The sequence below is a fragment of the Ptychodera flava genome (assembly GCF_041260155.1).
Source record: "Ptychodera flava strain L36383 chromosome 23 unlocalized genomic scaffold, AS_Pfla_20210202 Scaffold_24__1_contigs__length_23054250_pilon, whole genome shotgun sequence".
NCBI lineage: Eukaryota > Metazoa > Hemichordata > Enteropneusta > Ptychoderidae > Ptychodera > Ptychodera flava.
In genome coordinates, this window is record NW_027248278.1 from 6283659 (window position 1) to 6303213 (window position 19555).

At 36.4% G+C, this 19555-nt stretch overlaps 1 protein-coding gene across 2 annotated transcripts in view; it reads left to right on the forward strand.

Annotated features, from left to right (window-relative positions):
• The window catches only part of LOC139124964 (uncharacterized), a 33352-nt gene extending 20142 nt beyond the window's left edge, over nt 1-13210 (forward strand). The window contains exons 2-4 of one of the 2 annotated variants that reach the window (XM_070691085.1): nt 2338-4358; nt 6400-6468; nt 7251-13210. In XM_070691085.1, coding sequence (XP_070547186.1) covers nt 9634-10572 — 939 coding nt within the window. In that variant the 5' untranslated portion in view covers nt 2338-4358; nt 6400-6468; nt 7251-9633 and the 3' untranslated portion in view covers nt 10573-13210. The remainder of the gene's footprint in view (nt 1-2337; nt 4359-6399; nt 6469-7250) is intronic. The other variant, XM_070691086.1, reaches the window with a different exon arrangement.
• The last annotated feature ends 6345 nt before the right edge of the window (nt 13211-19555 follow it).

Here is a 19555-nt window from a genome sequence, read left to right on the forward strand (position 1 = left end):
TCAATGGAAAACAAAAGAATGACAAACTGTTAATGGGCTGTTGACACGTTTGCTAATGCGAGAACCTGGGATTGAGAAGGGCGCCTTTAAGGATCATCTAATTATCATACATCAAAATGATGATGAAATTTGTATAATTTCTATTAACGAATTTGAAGACAGAAGTTTGTTCATATTTAACAAGTGCAGCTGACACACAGTTTTCACAAAAATGAATATATCTGTATATGTTGTGTTTAAAAGAAGAAATGTTGTAAACAAACAACTTTTCATTTACAGGTATGCTGGATGACATATGCACACAAAAAATGTCATTCCCATAGACCACAAACTTTTCTGCTTAATCCAGCAAGCCAAATATTTTATCTGTGCATGTAAATATTACAATTTTAATATTTATAAAAAGCTGAAATTGCTTTGGAATTTGGTTTGCAAGATTTTTGTTACTTTCCATTGTCAAAATATGTATTTATGGAATTGTTTGTATGTGTAAGTCAAATAATGGCTTCTACAAAATTCCCACGTTTGATGCTTTGAAATTTGGTTTTTTGAAGGGATTTAAAACAGATGTACATACCTGATGCCTTGGTAGATTCACCGGTAGGTTTGTTTGAAAATTTCCCCATTTACCTATGATACCCCAATGCTGGTTTAACTGGGTTGCAGTTTGGCACATGTCACCATTGTTAACTGTGGCAGCCCTAAAGAATGTCTTCGATCGTGCAGCCATAGACAGTAGAGGGACCAAATATTATCAACATTAATTCCATGCAATATAATATTACAAGAGCTCACCTTTACTTCGTTATGATAGAATGTATCACTAATTTTGATCGGGGGTGTTCACAAAATGCAGGGCCCATTTTAAACCTAAAGCTTTGTTATTTTAGGACCTCATTTTAGACCTTTGTGACCTTCGACCCAGATCAAAAATCATAGCGTTGAAATGTTATAGGGTAAAAATCAAGTGTTTGCATGACCAGGTTACCGGCAATACCTACTGCTTTACAGTGTGGCTGACCAAGCCATGAATTGCCAACAAAACATTTTGGAAATGCTAAAATCTTTGGCAAATGAACATATATTTCACTACAATCAAATTTTGGTCCAGCTTCTGAAAATTATCAGTTATCACCGGTTACAGACTGACTGGTGTTTTTTAAATTCCGAACCACAAGAAGTCCAGCCATTCGTCGTTGAAGAACTTGCTCATGCGGCCATGGCCAAGCTGTCACAATAAATACTAGGAGTAGTAGAGCCACTTTGTTTGGATGTTTTCTATCGGCCTAAAATCTTCCGTATGTGGAGTTCTGACCAATCAGTGACGTTGTTTTAAAACCAAGTTAGGATTTACTTTGGCTAAAGCTAGGAGGTCTCTTTCACGGTTCCCCTGCCAAAGAAAAAAAGATATCGATGCCTATTGCGTGCAGCGCAGAGCCAGGTCGTGGCTAGTAAGCAAGACGGGAACGGACAGTTGAAAAACATTGTTTGTGTCTCACAAATTGGCACTCAAAAATCGACCACATTTTAGACCCTTGTTTAAAGTGAAATTGATACCCCCATTTTAGACCAAGATGCTGAAATACCCAGCCGATTGGGTGGCACGTATACATATGGGCAAGTTATGGAAGTGCACCCCCGGATTTTGATATACTAGGCTGCATGGTCTAGTATAAGTTTGTGTTGATGTTACAACAGTTGCAAACCATTTCGTACTTTGATGGACGTAACTTGTGCAACATGTGTTCAAATGCATCTTACTGTGATATCGTCCTGACAAAGGTTCATAGCAGCTAATATATATCGTACATACACTCACTCCGGCTGTCCAAATGTGACCAAATGTGAGCCGTTAGTGTCATTGAGGCTATTTTCACACTCTTACCATATACTAATAACGCCTTATGCCCCTCTGCTCTGCACATTGCAGACTTCAAACTTTTGACCTTGTACCCTTATGTTCAAATGTTGAAAAAGAAAACCAAAACCTCATTAACTAATCATCAGGCATTTTTTCACGTTACAAATGTTCATCAAACGATGGGAGCCTAAAACAAATTTTGACTTAGAATGAAAAAAATAGTAAAAAACAGTAAAAAGCACTCTGTGTAGTGTTCATCAGTTTTAGACTTTAAATAAACCTCACATTTTTCGGTGTCCAGGTCCATGGTTTTGAGGTCTAGCATGCTTACTTCAGGATACTGCAATCGACTCACTATCTACAGGAAAAAATCGAAGCATAAAATTGTTCAAATTGAAGCCCAGTAAAATCCACTGTTCCTTAGCCTTGATTGAAGCAGGGCTACTAATTGATGAGATCTTTCTTTTACTTCACAGGTACAGGGTACCGATAAGTAGTAGTGGCTCAATTTCTGTGGCAGTATTTCGTTGGTACACTTTACATACCAGTTTTGAGTAATAGCAAAATAAAACCATTAGGAATTGTTTTGATTTTTTGTAACCTGTAAAAGTACTTGCTTGTATACTGTTGATGCAGAAAAGTCACAATAGTTTTTTTTAAAACCCATTACTCAAAACATAAACCAAATATACTATAGCATATTTAATCATAGAGTACGATCATAAATTGTCATTATGGATGAAAAATGTGTTGATGAGAGTAACCAACTTAACGTGGTTTTGTTCTCCTTTCTTGGATATTCTCGATATGATGCCAATATTGCTGTAAAAGGTTGTCTTCGCAAAAGAGAAACTTCCACTATAAAACTTGATAAAAAAGATGCAGTAACATTAGACAGTTTAAAAAAGGCAATAATTACTGAACGTAATAATACATTAATGAGACAGAGCCAGCACTATATATACCTGAACAGCAAAAGCAATCTCACCTGCGATGGACCAGTAATAAGGGGTAATGCTTACAGGGAGAAAAATATCGTAAAGAAAGATGACTTGGTAATATATAATGAGTTTTGCACTCAGCTAACTGAAAGCAATGTCAATGAAACAAAGACTTTCCTGTTATTTTGTGTTGTAAGAAAGTATGAACTGAAGAACCATCTTCCAATATTCATCTCAAGGGATCACACAGAAGAAAGCTATGATTGTGTGTTAATAGCTGAGGAAATCAGTGAAGGGAAGCAAAAAATCAGGGATATTGTATCAGAACCCCATGATCGATATCTTAAGAAAAAATATAAGTTGTCAGGAAGTGATGAATATATAGACGAAAGTAAGTCATTTTTAGAGAAAGAGAGCATTCAATTACCATGTTGGTAAACACATTCGTTTGTTACCGAATGACTTTCAAACTAATTATGAACACTAGTGAAGGTTCTTCTGTGTGTTCGTGCAAAAAGACCTTAGCTAAGTGGATTGTTGTCAAAGATATGGATATTGCACACCTTAAAGATTTACTGTTTGAAACATTTCCCGAAATCTCAGAATTGCCTAGTCTGTATCTTGGAAACAAAGAGTTGTCAGATGAATGCACAGTAGACGAATGTTGCTGTTCTGATGAATATATTGAAAATGAATTGTTTGACCGTGACACCATAACCGTTTTTGTTGCAAAACCTTCATACAATCCAATTACACTGAGAGAATTTCAATCTCAGAGCAGCCTCACTGTTTTTGTCAATTCTGAGAATTGTAAAGTAGAAGACATCATGGAGCTAGTGGAGGAAAACATGGGAATAGCAAAACATCTACAAAGATTAAGCATGAATTCTGTTCTTCTCAAGAAGGGCATTTTCTTGCAGAAATGTAAAGGGTTTCCTGAGAAAAAGATTTGGTAGAGAAAAAAACTTTGCTAGACATTAAGATATCAACCGAAGGAAAGGAAATAGTTGAACTCGAGATGTTTAAAACCACAAAAGTGTTGGAACTGAAAGCAAAAATAAATTATGTTACTGGTGCTGAGATATCAAAACAGAGTTTGATAGTAAATTAGAGATTCTGGTGAGATTAATCTACGGGATGAACATGTTCTCGGCAGCTATTTAGTCAGAACCAGACGTCCCCAAATTTTGAAACTAAAGCTGATAGTCTACGAAAACAAGAATGTTTTCAGAATCAGAACGGCCAATGAAAATCCCTTTAGTGTACCAGTGAATGATACTACAAGAGCCACTGCTAGCATCGTGAGAGAGTTGACAGCAAAGAAGGTAAAAGTCGATTTGGCGCAGATTACACTGATTTCACCAATCACCGGCGATGTCCTGGATGATGTGAAGTTACTAGTGACTACAATTTTCCTGCAAATGCAATGCTATATGCAAAGGTAACAGACAATCGCCTAGTGAGGACTGACAACATCTTAACTGTGTACATGACAACCCAAGACGGACAAATATCTTGTATAGAGAGCATCAGGGCACATGGAAGACTCTTTTATGGTGAGTAACTCACAGTTCATCAAGGTGTGTAAAGATGAAAAATTGTTTATTAACCTCATTTGGTGATAAGTTACATCTACGGTACTAATAGAAACCTTTGTTTAAGAGTAACTTTATGTGAGGGGGTCTGACAAAACCGTGAACGTGGTAACACGTATGAACGTTGAGCTCTGCAAAAACTCCACAGAAAACAGTCTCTGCGTCAAGACAACATATTTCTGTCATCATAGTGAATTTCCTGAGCTTATCACGCACTATATTTATTCTAGACGTAACACGATCCATTCCTGCTCCCTTCCCTCATTCATTGCTATCTAATATCTTGCGTTATATCTTATGAGTCATCAACCACTCGCACATATCGGTAGCTCAAGGCCACGCTCCGCCACTCGAGCCCCTACCACGAGCGAGTCCACATTGTGAAACTCCCACCCATCCTCCACCATCAAAGAAACAACATATACAAATGCAACATCGCTGCAGGCTAGCAGCTCACAAATAAAGAGAACTGTAACTTTGTTTTTCATATTTGGACAACTTAAACTCAATAAAGTTCCATCGGGTTGGTACTGTAATGGACCCAAGTGGGTGCCCGGTAGCACGTTGCCTGATGTGCGGTTGCATACAGTGAGGGACCCCATACCACCTTCTAGGCCACTATGATGCCTCGACTCCCACGCCATGGCAGTATGTGCATTCACTGGTAACATGCCACCCTCCCCTGAGGCCATACAAATCATCAAGTGGCCTCAGGGGAAGGGTGATGACGACGCCATCACCCCTGGATTTTGGTCTAACCTTTGTCTCCGTGTCATTTCTTTGCATTAGCTGCTAATTTCAATATTTTTTCAAAAGTTTGTTAATTAGTGTGATATGTCAAGAAATACTAAAGCAAGGTTGACGAAATTTGGCACAGAGATCGATCTCACAATGTTCTAATAGTATGCAAAGAAATTAACAGAATGACGTCAGTTACCTGCTGATTTGCATATTTCATGAATTTTCATAGTAAGGTTGATATGTCCAGAAATACTCCATCAAATTTAATGTAATGCGGTTGATTTCACATTGTTATGACAGTGTACAAATACGTTTATCGGTATCATGTCAATTAATTGATGTGACATGTTTAAAGTACCATTTGTAAGTAGGCTGGCAGGCTAGATTTCCTTTACTTTATCACCAGAATGCTTTTAACCAATTCTTGACTTTCAGACAGGGAAAGAATGCTTGTAATTAGCTATCTTTTCCTGAATGAATGCACTAAATCTGATAACACTTGCTAAACATGTTGATCATGTAAAGATTTAACAGTCAAGAAAGATATTTACGGTAGTATTGTCAATAGCTAATTATATAAGTCGTTTCTGTAATGAACAGTTGGTTATAATCTGGCGTTCAGAATTTTTCATGTCAATTCAAGAGCCGTTACTCAGACATGTCTTGACCAATTTCTTGCAAATTAGTTTCAAGACTTTTGACACATTTCAAGAGCCAGTACATAACATACCTTATTCAAGCCAACTTGGTAAAAGGACACAACCCTATGCCATTCCTACTTATATCTACTTGTTTACAATAGAATACAATATGGGCATCAGTCACAGACAGGTCTTTGGTACCCTCATTTCTTTTTTTCATGTGCATCATATTGACTTCACTTTAGTTACTTCAAATTCCCAATTACCAGTGGGGACTGTGTTATTGTCATTGACTTGTTTGTTTAAGAGACCAGATTCAACTTACTACCGGTATTTACTCTAAAACCAATGATCGTGTTATGAAAAGCACATGATTAAGAACAGGAGGAAAATTGCTTGATATCTACGAATTAATGACGGGGTATTCCTCAAAGCCAAAGTTCTGTTACGTTTTGTCTCTTTTCACAATGTTCAACATATCAGGAATATTTTCTAAGCCAAAGATCATAAAGATTTTAGAATGACATGATAATGGCATGTTATCAACAGTGGAACATTCATAAATCACACTAGTACATCGTGCAATGAATAAAGTATAAATGGTACCTTTCTTGTTTCAGCTCCTGATATATCAAATTCACCATTCACATCTCAGGCGGGCATTAAACAAAGTAATCACTATGTTCAAGGTAAGGAAGTCAGTAAATAAATTTAATAATTTAAATGATATTTCTGCACATCCTTTAAGTTGACTAAGCTTAATTAGAATTGCATCACCATCTTGTGACGCTTAGGTTTATAGCTGTTAGAATGAACTGAACCCTCATTTTACAGATTCATATTGCAAATAGCTTGTTAACTACAAGGCACTTAATTCAAAGTGAACTATAGTGGACTTAATTCAAACGACAGTTATGCAAATTAAGCAACATCAAGCCATCATTGCTTTTTCTTTCCTGTAGCAATTCAATAGCGATAAAGAAAATCATGATTAAGTCAATTACAATTCACCATATAATTTTGTAGTAAACCGTTAAATCTTGAAAGCAATCTCTGGTATATAAACAATACACTGCTTCTTATTTTTCTTTAAATTGTTCTTCAGATATTTTTCGAGAGGAATTTCATTTGATTATACTATTTTTAGACATTTTCAAACTAACTACTTTCCCTCAGTTGTTAATATTAGAATGCTGTCATTGTGTATTGTCCCAATCTTAAATGTACGTTTTGTAAATGTATGCATAGGGAAATGGTTTCAGTAATTTAAACACATCCTAAATATATACACATTATACCAATAGGCGTGAAATTTTCCAGTTAAATTGCTGTTTACAAACATCATACTTTCTTAAAGAGGGGGTTATTCAAAATCATTAATGTTAATTTGAAATGGTTTATAATCACGTTCGCAGATAAGAAAAGCTGGCATTGACATACATGTATGGAAATTGTATATTGTAATTCACAGGTATATCTACTAATGGTATTGCCAAGCTCTGTAGTCCCGAAAATAAGAAGGGAACCCTAGCAGGAGAAACACAAGGCATGAGAGTCAAAAGGGACAGAGACTCAGACAGTAGAGCCTTCAAAGTGTTGCACACATGTTACCCCCAGCAGGCACTACAATAGGTTACAGAAGTTTAAAGGATACAGAGTCAGGTATTTAGGATCTCGCTTGCCTGCAGGTTTAACTAGCGAGGAGAGTGACAATTGTTCTGTGGATTCTGAAGACAGTAGTGACTACGAGTTTAGAGAACCTAAACATATTCATGTAGCTGACTATGGAAACCTTTCAGTATCCAATATCCCTGTATCTTGCCTCCCCGGTAGAAATAACGAAATTCTTTCTGGAAGCCAATTACCATCAACGAAGGTTAAATCAGCAATGTCATCCGATGACTCTGGATTTTCAAGTGAAAATGGATTATCTTCTGACACTAACAGTGACTCTTGTAGTGACATAGAGGATACAGAGACAAGTAAGCACCAAGGCAAAATCAAACAGACAGGAGATTCTGAGAAGTGCCAAGGCAAAAATGAGGGATCTGAAACCCCAGGATATACATTCTTTCAAGCAGAGGTTCTTCTGCAATACATGCATCCCCTGACAAATTCCAAATGGATTGCCCTAATCCATGTACTGATGAAGAGTCATCAGATCAAATGAGATACAACAAACTGGCTAAGCCACAGAGTTTGATGGCTTCTGAACACCTTCTTCTGCAGTCATATGTTGTTGAAGACATGTCTGAATCTGAAAACTTCAGCCACAGCGACACACATACAAAAATGGCATCGAGCAACACACAGGATATACCATGCAGTGTCATCAGATGGAATCCAGTGTGATGGGGAAGAAAGCAGTGATGGAACATAGCCAGCAGATGCCCTCTGAGCTACCTCATGAGTGTGATGGCCATTCTCATAGTCACTCAGATGAGATGCTTGAACATTTGAGTCAAAAATGCGCTAAGGGTGGTCTCAGTGGGAAAAATCTAAAGAAAAGATGGCGGATGGAGAAATGATTCATGGTAGCTTGGGAGGAGACAGAGGAACATGCAGGAGTCTGGTAACTCAGTCTGTTGCACACTGTGGGAGGATTACAGACAGTGAGGCAAGTGGGAATGGTAATACAAGTCCACTGATTAACCAATCTGTGCAGTTTGAAAGTAGCAATGTGAAGTCTGTAAATGAATCCACACATAAGCCAGCAAGTGCTGTAATGGACAAAGGCATTAGACCTGAAAAGGAGCATAATGGTACAAGTACAGAGCTAGAAGTCTCCAACCAATCAATAGATGGACAGGTTGAAAGTAACCACACCTGTAACAAAGAAGACTACATCAACTCTGAGGAAAACTGTAAAAGTCATATGGCGCAGGTTCTACAGAGTACGCAGTCACATCAAAGTAACTATTTCTCCACAGCCCTGCAATCTACACTTGTGAAAATAAGACAGTGTATCCATGTTGGTTTAGAGAACAAGGAGCATGAAGTAACCACCAGCCATCATGTTCAAAACCAGTATGACAGCAAAACTATTTTAGAGCCCAGACTTGCTTGCCATGAGTCATGCAATAACTGCAAGACAGCCAGCAACAATCACACTGCCCAAATGCCTGAAGAGTTAAGTCAAATATGCGCTAAGGGAGTGTCACAGCTGCAAACAGCAAATGAAAAGATGGCTGATGGCGAAGTGATTCATGGCAAAGGGGAGATAGAGAAACATGCAAAAGTCTGGTAAATCAGTCGGTTGTACACAGTGGGAGGATTGCAGAGAGTGAGTCATGGGGGAATGCTAATACAGTTTTACAAATTAACCAACCTGTGCAGTTTCAAAGTAACAATAGGAAGTTTGTAAATGAATCCTCACATAAGCCAGCAAGTGCTGTACCAGACAAAGACAATAGACCTGAAAAGGAACATAATGGTACAAATACAAAGCTAGATATCTCCAATCTCCCAATTGATGAAATATTTGAAAGTAACCACATCTGTAACAAGAAGACTACAATAACTCTGAGGAAAACTGTAAAAGTCATGTGGCGCAGGTTATACAGAGTACACAGTCACAATCAAAGTAACTATTCCTCTACAGCCCTGCAATCTACACTTGTGAAAACAAGACAGTGTATCCATGTTGGTTTAGAGAACAAGGAGCATGAAGTAATCACCAGCCATCATGTTCAAAACCAGTATGACAGCAAAACTATTTTAGAGACAAGACTTGCTTGCCATGAGTCATGCAATAACTGCAAGGCAGCCAGCAACAATCACACTGCTCAACTGCCTGAAGAGTTGAGTCAATATGTGCTAAGGGAGTGTCACAGCTGCAAACATCAAATGAAAAGATGGCTGATGGAAAACTGATTCATGGCGCAGGGGGAGATACAGAAACTTGCAGAAGTCTGGTTAATCAGTTAGCTGTACACAGTGGGAGGATTGCAGAGAGTGAGGCAAGTGGGAATGCTAATACAGTTTTACAAATTAACCAACCTGTGCAGTTTCAAAGTAGCAATGCGAAGTCTGTAAATGAATCCATACACACGCCAGCAAGTGCTGTAACACACAAAGGCAATAGACCTGAAAAGGAGCACCATGTTACAAATACAGAGCTAGATGTCTCCAACCAACCCATTGATGGACAGATTGAAAGTAACCACATCTGTAACAAAGAAGACTACATCAACTCTGAGGAAAACTGTAAAAGTCGTGTGGCGCAGGTTATACAGAGTACACAGTCACATCAAAGTAACTATTCTTCCACAGCCCTGCAATTTAAACTTGTAAATGAGAGACAATGTATCCATGATTGTTTAGAGAATAAGCAGCAGGAAGAAGCCATCAGTCATCATATTAAGAACCAAAATGACAGCAAAACTATTTTAGAGCCCAGACTTGCTTGTCATGAGTCATGCAATAACTGCAAGACAGCCAGCAACAATCACACTGCCCAACTGCCTGAACAGTTGAGTCAAATATGCGCTAAGGGTGTGTCTCATTCGGAAACATCGAATGAAAAGATGGCTGCTGAAGAAAGAATTCATGGTGGCACAGGAGGTGACAGAGGAACATGCAGAAGTCTGGTAAATCAGTTAGCTGTACTACACAATGGGAGGATTGCAGACAGTGAGGCAAGTGGGAATGGTAATACAAGTCCACAAATTAATCAATCTGTGCAGTTTCAAAGTAACAATGAGAAGTTTGTAAATGAATCCACATATGAGCCAGCAAGTGCTGTACCAGACAAAGACGATAGAACTGAAAAGGAACATAATGGGTACAAATAAAAAGCTAGATGTCTCCAACAAACTCATTGGTGGAAAAGTTGAAAGTAACCACACCTGTAACAAAGAAGACTGCTTCAACTCTGAGGAAAACTGTAAATGTCATGCAGCGCAGGTTATACAAAGTAAACAGTCACATCAAAGTAACTATTCCTCCTCAGCCCTGCAATCTACTCTTGTGAAAACTAAAGTTGTGAAAAAAAGACAAAGTATCCATGTTGTTTAGAGAATGGGGAGCATGAAGGAATCACAAGTCATCATGTTCAGAAACCGAATGACAGCAAAACAACTTCAGAGACCAGACTTGTTTGCCATGAATCAAACACTCACTGCCAGGCAACCAGCAAAAGTGCGGTTTGCCAATGGCAAAGCAACCAAATCACTTCTCTTAGTTCAACTTTGACCAAGATTCATGAGAAGAATAGAGATGATGTAAGTACAAGAAGTATAGGTTGTCATGGAACTAGCACCAGTAAGTTCATTCAGAAGTGCATTGGTGAAAAGAAGTGGATAGCAGCTGGTTTCAGAGGCCATTCTGAGACAGATATTGACACTCAGACAAGCGAAAACCCTATGATCAGTCAAGCAACTGCAGACAACAGTAAAAGAACTGTCACATTACGAAGTGTGTCTGACAAGACTGTAAGAATAATAATGTTGGACCAGAAAAAGAGATCACCACGTCAAAACAAAAACAGGTTGATTCACCAGAGCAAAGAAGGGCCTTAGCAAGTAGTAACGATATACCACTAAATGGAAATTTTTTACACTCTTGCAATGATACTATGGCTTATCTTCAAAGTCAAAAGGCTGAAAATTTCAAAGGAATAGGTGAAGGCACAGGCACTGATTGTCGGAACTGTTCTTTAACAGAGACGCCCAGCAATCAAAATGAGACCAGACTGAATAATCATTCTGAGAATGTGAAAAAGAAAGTTTCCAATAAAGTCAACTGCAAGGAATCCAAATATACTGGTACAGATCAATATACTGGCCACACAAATCCAACCAGTCACTGTAATAATCCTAACACTGGTGCATTATTACAGAGAATCGACAATGAATGTGCACAGGAAACCAAAAGGTCAGAAGAGTATGCATGGAAAGATGACACCAGCACACAAAACACAAAGAAATTGTGCACCATTAGCTCTGCGTTCCATGAACAAAATATCAGTACTGGTGACAAAGGCAACAAATCACAGAAAACTTCACAGTTTGTGGACGATTCTTCTACTGAGGACTCCACATTGTATTGCGCACAAAGCTACAAACAGCCTGATATTACATCACAGCGAAGCTTTCCTAGTGAAACCACAGATTTCAATCCATCATTTAAAGAACCAAACGAAAACTATTAAAAAGCTTTGGTACAAGATGTGCAGGCGAAGAAAGAAGAAGGTGAAAAATAATCCTAGTGATGGAACACTCTCTACATCGAGTGTCTGTGATGAAAGTGTTTGGGAATCAGAGTCAAGATTAGAATCTCAATATTTCTTGGATCAAACCTTGTATCCAAACGGAAAAAATAAGGCACAGTCTGGTGAAAAACACCAATATTTTCAAGGAGAACAACAGGAAACATTTGCGGAAGGTACATATATGCAATCACCAGCACAAGATGGGATAAGAAGTGTAGGATTTGAAGGTATTCCAGAATTCACTGATAAGTCATTGGATAGCCATCAATCTGAGACAGACATTGCCATACAGAAGACATTAATTGGCGTCACAGACACAGACATACCTGTCAGTAAGACAATGAAGTCTACTGAAGAAGATAAAAGACCTATAAGCATAGATGTGAAATCAAGCAATGTTGATGCTTCAAAACATAAATCACCACCTTGGGTGAAGAGCGGCATGATATCTAATAAGTATGCTGATATTGCCATGCCTCCATTGCAGTCTTCTAAACAAAATGGATTAGAAAAACAAGGAGGATGTGTATACAGATCTGAAGAATTGAAAAGTGAGGTTCAACTAGGTATGTGATTAAAAATATGCGCCGTATGTAAAGCTGATCATTATTCTATTTGGTCATTTATAGCCTGGTAAATATTAACATATTATGGCCATAGTGCCAATAGCGATTGTAGGTTGGTTACTAAAACAAGCAAAACTGACGGGATTAAGACAGATATTCTTCCATCTATTAATATTTGTTCTTTAATATGCCTCACAATTGGAGCACACATACAGGCTTTTGCTTTTTATGAGTTTCACCAAGCTACTGTTAGACATAAATTATAAATCTCATCAATCTTTTACTCGTAGTTTCTGGAAAATCTGGCGACAATTTTGACAATTATTTGTTTTCAAATAGTTATGACTACTATATGACGTCATTGAAAGTAAGCTCTGCTAACATGTTCAGGTTTAAATGTTTTTAGCAGATATGAAACAATTTGTTTCATTACACCTTGTGATCAATTAAAATAAATAAATCCATCTGTTCTACTTGTCTATTGATTAGATCATTATTTGCGTGTACACTGAAGGAGATTCTTTGTCTATAACAACCAGATATGAAGGCAGGCATTGCCAAAGCAAAACATTTTCTCTAAGATAATTATCATAGCTTCAGTTGCTTCATTTGAATAGGTAAATATACACCATTTAATCTTTTAGTACTTTTTCATTTTGTTGGCGTATTATAGATAATTTTGTTATAATTCAGTAACTTTACATGGCAATTTTTGTTTGTTTATTTATTCAGTGCCTGTTGAGGATGACACCCTTCACAACATTGCTCGTGCAATTGGATGTAATTGGAAAATAATCGCTCGCTGCCTTCATGTTCATGAAGCAGAAGTGGAGAGAATAACTGCAAACAATGCCAATGACTGCTATGAACAAGCGTTTAAGGTAGTTAGACATAACATTTTAAACTGTATTTGTAAATGTTTGTATTGGAATTGTAAATAAATGCAGAAAGCCTTGAATGTGCAGATATATATTTGCCAGAAGATTGGTCCTTATCAGTGAGCAAAGTTAGATTTTAGTGCTGCTGTCAGCAACATGAAGTTTATAAGATTGGCTGATTGTCAGTCATCATCTGTGTGTCTATTGTCCATAAACAATAGATTTCTTCTCTGAAACTGGTGGTCTGATGGCTTTAATTATTTTGTATGCAGGAACCTTAGTCACATCTTAGATAGGTTTTTTCAAAATATAGTGAAATTACCATATTGTATTTTTGAGGACAATCATTCTCGTTGTGATCCAAACACATATTTTAAAACTGTTCATTGAATTGCTTCGAAATTCGATATGCAGTTTTCTGGGGATGACCTTATTTATGTTTATTTTTAATGCATAGATATTTGCATATTTGTTCTTTGGGGCAATTTATCCTAGTTTCAACTAAAAATTATCTCTCAAACCACTCATCTGATTACTGTCAAAGTTTACGTTCAGGTTTCTAGTTGTGACCTCAGTTAGTTTTGTACAAATTCTTTTTAAATGCATATTTGCAATTTAGGGGCAATTTTTACCTTTTCGGTCAAAAAACAGCCCGTTTGATTTGTTTGAAAACTTTTTATGCAGGTCACACGGGTAGACATCAGTCAGTTTTGTCCAAATCATGGTGATATTTGCATATTTGTATATTGGGGTAATTTTCCTGTTTTTTGGTCCAAAAATCATCGTCTGTGAAAGCCCTTGTTTGATTGCTTTGAAATTTGATACGCAGGTTCCTAGGGATGACCTTAGTCAATTTTATTCAAATCTCAAATCTCAAAGTTGGAGCAGCACTATATTTGCTACCAGGTCACACGTTAATTTTGAGTATGCAACTATAGCTGAGACTAAATTAGAAATTTGAGTATTGGTTATGTAATCAGGTTCATTATATTGGTGCGTGATGCTATGCCTACAAAAGGGGTCAATCATTCAACCGTCTGTTTTTGATAAATTTCAATGTTTTGTAAAATGCTTTAAAATTGAAATGGTGTACTAGATCTGCATACATGGTTTTTGATAAATTGTAATGTTTTGTAATATTTTAAAATTGTAAATGGTTTACTGAGGCATATTCATACATTGATTTTGAATTAATATTTTGCTAACCTTGAATGTTAATATATGATAATGTTAATATATGATATTTATACCTTGCAGATGTTATGGTATTGGAAGAAAAGTAATGGGACAAACACATGTACAGAAGCTGTACTCAGGTCAGCTCTTCTGGAAGCTGACAGAAGAGACCTGGCAGATAGGTTCTTTCCAAAGCCACCTGGCTCTGAAGCAAAACTGCAACACTGCTTTCTCACGGCAACAGAATTGTTAGGGCAGATGAGATTTGTAAAACATCAGAAAACAAACGTAGTGAAAAAATAGTGGAAGACAAAGGGGAAAAGAAGCAGCAATCTTCGCTAAGAAGAAAATAAAAAAAACTATACCATAGTTAAAAAGTGCACTTACATGCATTATTTAAAGTAAATGTCAAATTGATTGTCAAATATATCTGATTGACATTTTTGTCAAAGTTTAATGTAATTTAAAAACTGAATTTCATTTTAAATTCAACTCATCATCAATGAATATTTTGTTCACTAAAATCAGAGAAGGTAATAAGTTTCTTCGTTAGTTTTTGTACTTTTTCTTGCATTATACGGTTAACATGACAGTTCGCAATACCCTGTTCACAATAACAATAAGCAAAACCACTGGGATTGGTATGAATTAAACATGTGTATTGTGAGTATTAAAACATGCAAGTAACATCTTCTTGTCATTTTAGCTACAGTGGTTTCATCCTCAGAGGAGTGAGTTTGTGATGAGTTGCCTTGGAAAGGATTAATTTGTAGTTTGGTCAACTAGTCTACCTTGTTACAAGATTTTTTGTCACTTGTTACTTCTTTAAAGCTTATAATGTCATAGAGAATATTTTTATTTGACAGTCCATTCTGATAGAAAGACTAGTATATGTAAATGCTATATAGATTTAATAAAAACCTGGTGTAACAAATCATGAGTTACCTTGATACTGTATGCCTTGGCAATCCACATTGCAATGTGTTACTGTAAATGTTACAGCCTTAATCAGTGTGCATTTTCTCATTTTCTTGCATTTAAAAGGTTATTATAGAACTTACGCTTTAGTCACAATTTTTATTGTACTGTTCATTCCAGATGCTTTGATTGACTTTATGCTATGTTTACAAGTGAAAACCCAAAATTGTAGTGTGACCTCAGTGAATGATTTTGAACTTTAGTTAACTTGACAGAATTATCAGAATATCTGACTTTATCTTAATAGCTTTCTCATCATATTACCTTCTTGGGAACATAAGCTAGAAAAGTAAACATGGGAATCAATTTTTTTAGGAAACAAATATAAGCAATTCTTGGTTTATGTCTGATTCGGATGATTGATATATTTAATAGATTGCAGATGGTATCAGTGATGTAGTGTAGATGTTTCACCATTCTAAACAACACAGAAAGATTGTTGTGTAACAGGTGCCATAAAGGACACAGGATTGGCTTACCATATTCAAAACATATTGCATACCTTTGAAATTGTTGCGCACGTTGTAAGTGAACCATTTATTGTTTGTGTTGTGCTCTGTTCTAATTGTCATCAGCTGTGGAAGAATAATTTTTGACAAAATATCTTTAGATGCTGGAAGTGTACTCACGATCTTTAAAACGTTTCTGCCAATACCATAATCATATTTATGTATTTTCATGTGTTTCAATGTTAGAAGTTGATAAAAACTACTTGTACTGTTGCTAGGATAGTTAATGGTCTGCATTAGTGTAATTCAATATAATGATCAGAGACAAAATATATTTCACATAGTTATTGTATGAGTATACACATTTAGTAACAGAGAGAAAATTTTCCACAAGTAAAATTCAAAATTTATAATTGCGAAACTAAAATAGTTTTACTTCATATTTAATGGCTATCTTATATCTATAAAGTTATTATCAGAGTAGGGTTTACTAATGCAACTTCATTGATTTATGCATTGTTGATTTTCTAGAGTACAATAGGAAAATAATTGTCTATGAAATTTAACTTGTGAAATAGAAGGGATGTTTACTTGGTATTGTTGCACATAGTTTTGCATTTCTTAGAAAGTGTTGTAATGTACAATAATTTGTACTCTCAGAGTTAGAACATTCATTGTCTGATTTTTTTTTATAATGGTAAAAAATAGTGTAACAATTATAAAAATAATCACATGAATAGTACTTCATTTAATATTCAGCATTTTTGCATAAGCATTCTTGTAGAAATGAAAATATAAATTTCACCTACAGAGTTCAAAAAAACACAAATCTGATAAGCAGCAAACATAAGCAACTATAATTTATACTGTTTCAGTGACATTTTAATATTGTAAGATTGCAGAACAATAGTCAATAGATGTTGCAAGTAGAGTTTCAGATACACATTAAGTGTTAGTGTTTTAATATTGATGTTATTGAGGCTTTGTTTGTACTGAATGCAGTATTTCATAGAACTAGTATCTTAGTTCACTGATATGAACAGTTGTGTAGTTCTTAATAAACATGTTGAAAAAGTCTTTCAATTTGCTCTCATAGTGTGTGTTTTTTCCCACTTAACATACATTGGTATCAATTTGAATTATGAATTCGAATTCGAATTACCTCATCAACTGTTCTTCTCAATGGTACATCAGATTGTTATTTAACACTATTTGTACTAAAATAAATCACAGCTCCATAACGCTTTAGAAAATCTAAGCGTAAAATTAAATCATGAGTAAGAGTATTGACTAAGTTAACATTCGACATTACATGCTTGTTTCCAACATAAGCAGGAATTTTCATAAATCAAACAACATTCAATTTTACCTCCCCTGCTACTTGTACACAACCGTATGGTCATCCCAAAAATCTTCCGCAATCGGGAAGTGAACGTAATAATCGCATGCAAGCTACTGTAATATGAGCCCCTGTATCAATAAATAATTTACGTTTCTTCAAAAGTATTCTGAAAATCTCCCCCGAGATAGATACAATCTTTATCAGAAAATTGTCAAGTCTCACCTTCAGTTAAATGACATCCCTTGTTAAATTTGCTCCGTTGAGACCCCACAGATGTCTTAGAACATTGACGGGCTATATGCCCTAGTTCCCACAACCCGTAATATATTCTACTATTACTGAAATAGTCTCTAGAATTTCGAAAACACTTGGAAGTACTATGAAGAAACTAAGGCTTGGTGATCCCTTTAAATTTATATCAATGATTGGTGGCTAATTGTACAAAGTGAACAAAAATCTTAACTTTTGACGAGCTCTTGGAATACCAAAATGGTACATTGTAACTTATCTTTTGATTATACTGGTACTTTCAAATGCATATTTTTTCAAACTTCATTAAAAGAGTCGACTTTAATCGTTCAATACAGCGACGTCGACATTTGTCTCTTCTGGCTACAGTTTAAAAATCACCCTTGCCAGTACGTTTTAAGTTTCTTGAAGCAGCTATTTCGGTTTTAGCTCACGTATTCACACAAGTGAGCTAATGTCATAGCGATGTCTGTATCTGTCCGTGTGTGTGTGTTAGTGTGTGTGTGTGTGTGTCTGTCTGTTTACATGATAACTCAAACTATCTGATTGAAAGCAATTCCAACTTATTTTAGCGATATAATCATGACAAATCAAAGTATAAACGAAGGATTAGAAAAACAGATAACCCGAACGCCATTTTGCTTTTTGCGACCCTCGAGTCGATATTCGATTCTTTGAATCTTTTTGATCGCTGTGCCTTACGTACTAGATGGTATTTAATGTATTTTTTCTTTATTTCGGTACTTGTAACACCATGTGAAACTTCAAACGGACGTCCTAATTTTTTGTGATTTAACGTATCCATTGGCGGGAATTTTACGTAAAAACACTGTTTTGATTCAAGCCCCATAAGCAATTTTTCTCGCGTGTCATGAAGCCCTACCATGTGCTTGATGTGTCACACTGGTCTCCCGGTAGGTGTAAAATAATGCCGCTACGAATACGGAAATGGACATTGTACAAAGCCTAAGGGAATTTTTGTTTCAACATCTTATCCTCGAAAACTGCTGGCACTTATTTTTGCAAACAGGGCATCCGAAGATTGTTTTAAATCTTAAAGTTACATTCGGAACATCGTCGACCTCTGAACCCTGTTCCTCTAAAATGACAAGCAATTGATGTCTTCAAAAGAAATGAAATCATGGTCGTTTATCATTACATTGGTAGTGACTGCAAGTGTAGCATTGATTGTGTCAAACGCAACTACTCAAGCCTAAATACGAAACACAGCCTATGTAACGCATGCGCATTGCCCTTTAGTTCATTGCATGTCAGGTAAAAATGATGTCATCGTTTATGCTAATGTTAGACCATCAAGTCACAAGAATTTCTTTACGCAAATAATGTAACCGAATTGCAACGCGCATCATGGCAATAAAATGCATATTACACATGCCTCATATATCGAACGTCGCGCGCTCCATAGGATTCAATGGTAACTCGCTGATGACGTAGCGGGCCGCATAGTCATCACTGGACTGAAAGTGAACGGAATTACCGTATTTTCAACTTGAAAACTTTTAGAATTAAAGTCTTGAAATTTCATGTTTTGCACAGAAAATCCGGTTTTTGGAAAATTTATCCTAAAAATATTGATAAACCGCATAACAGTAGTTTAAATATATCAATGCGCCATTCGATATTGAAAATCGTTCTATTTTTAACCGTTTTTCGTCTAAAATGAAAATAAGCATTTGACTATAATATGCCAATAAACGTAAATATTTTGAGTGAAAATTGTGTAAGAGAGGCATGTAATAAAAACATTATAGCCCAAACAAGGGACTATGTATCCTCGGGGCAGGAGACAATTTGCCCTCCTTACGTAAGGCAAATGGTCACCTACCCTTGGGCACATAGTCCCATGTTTGGGCTATAATATATACTTTGATTCCCGACCGTTTGTGGAGGGACCGTAAATGAAATG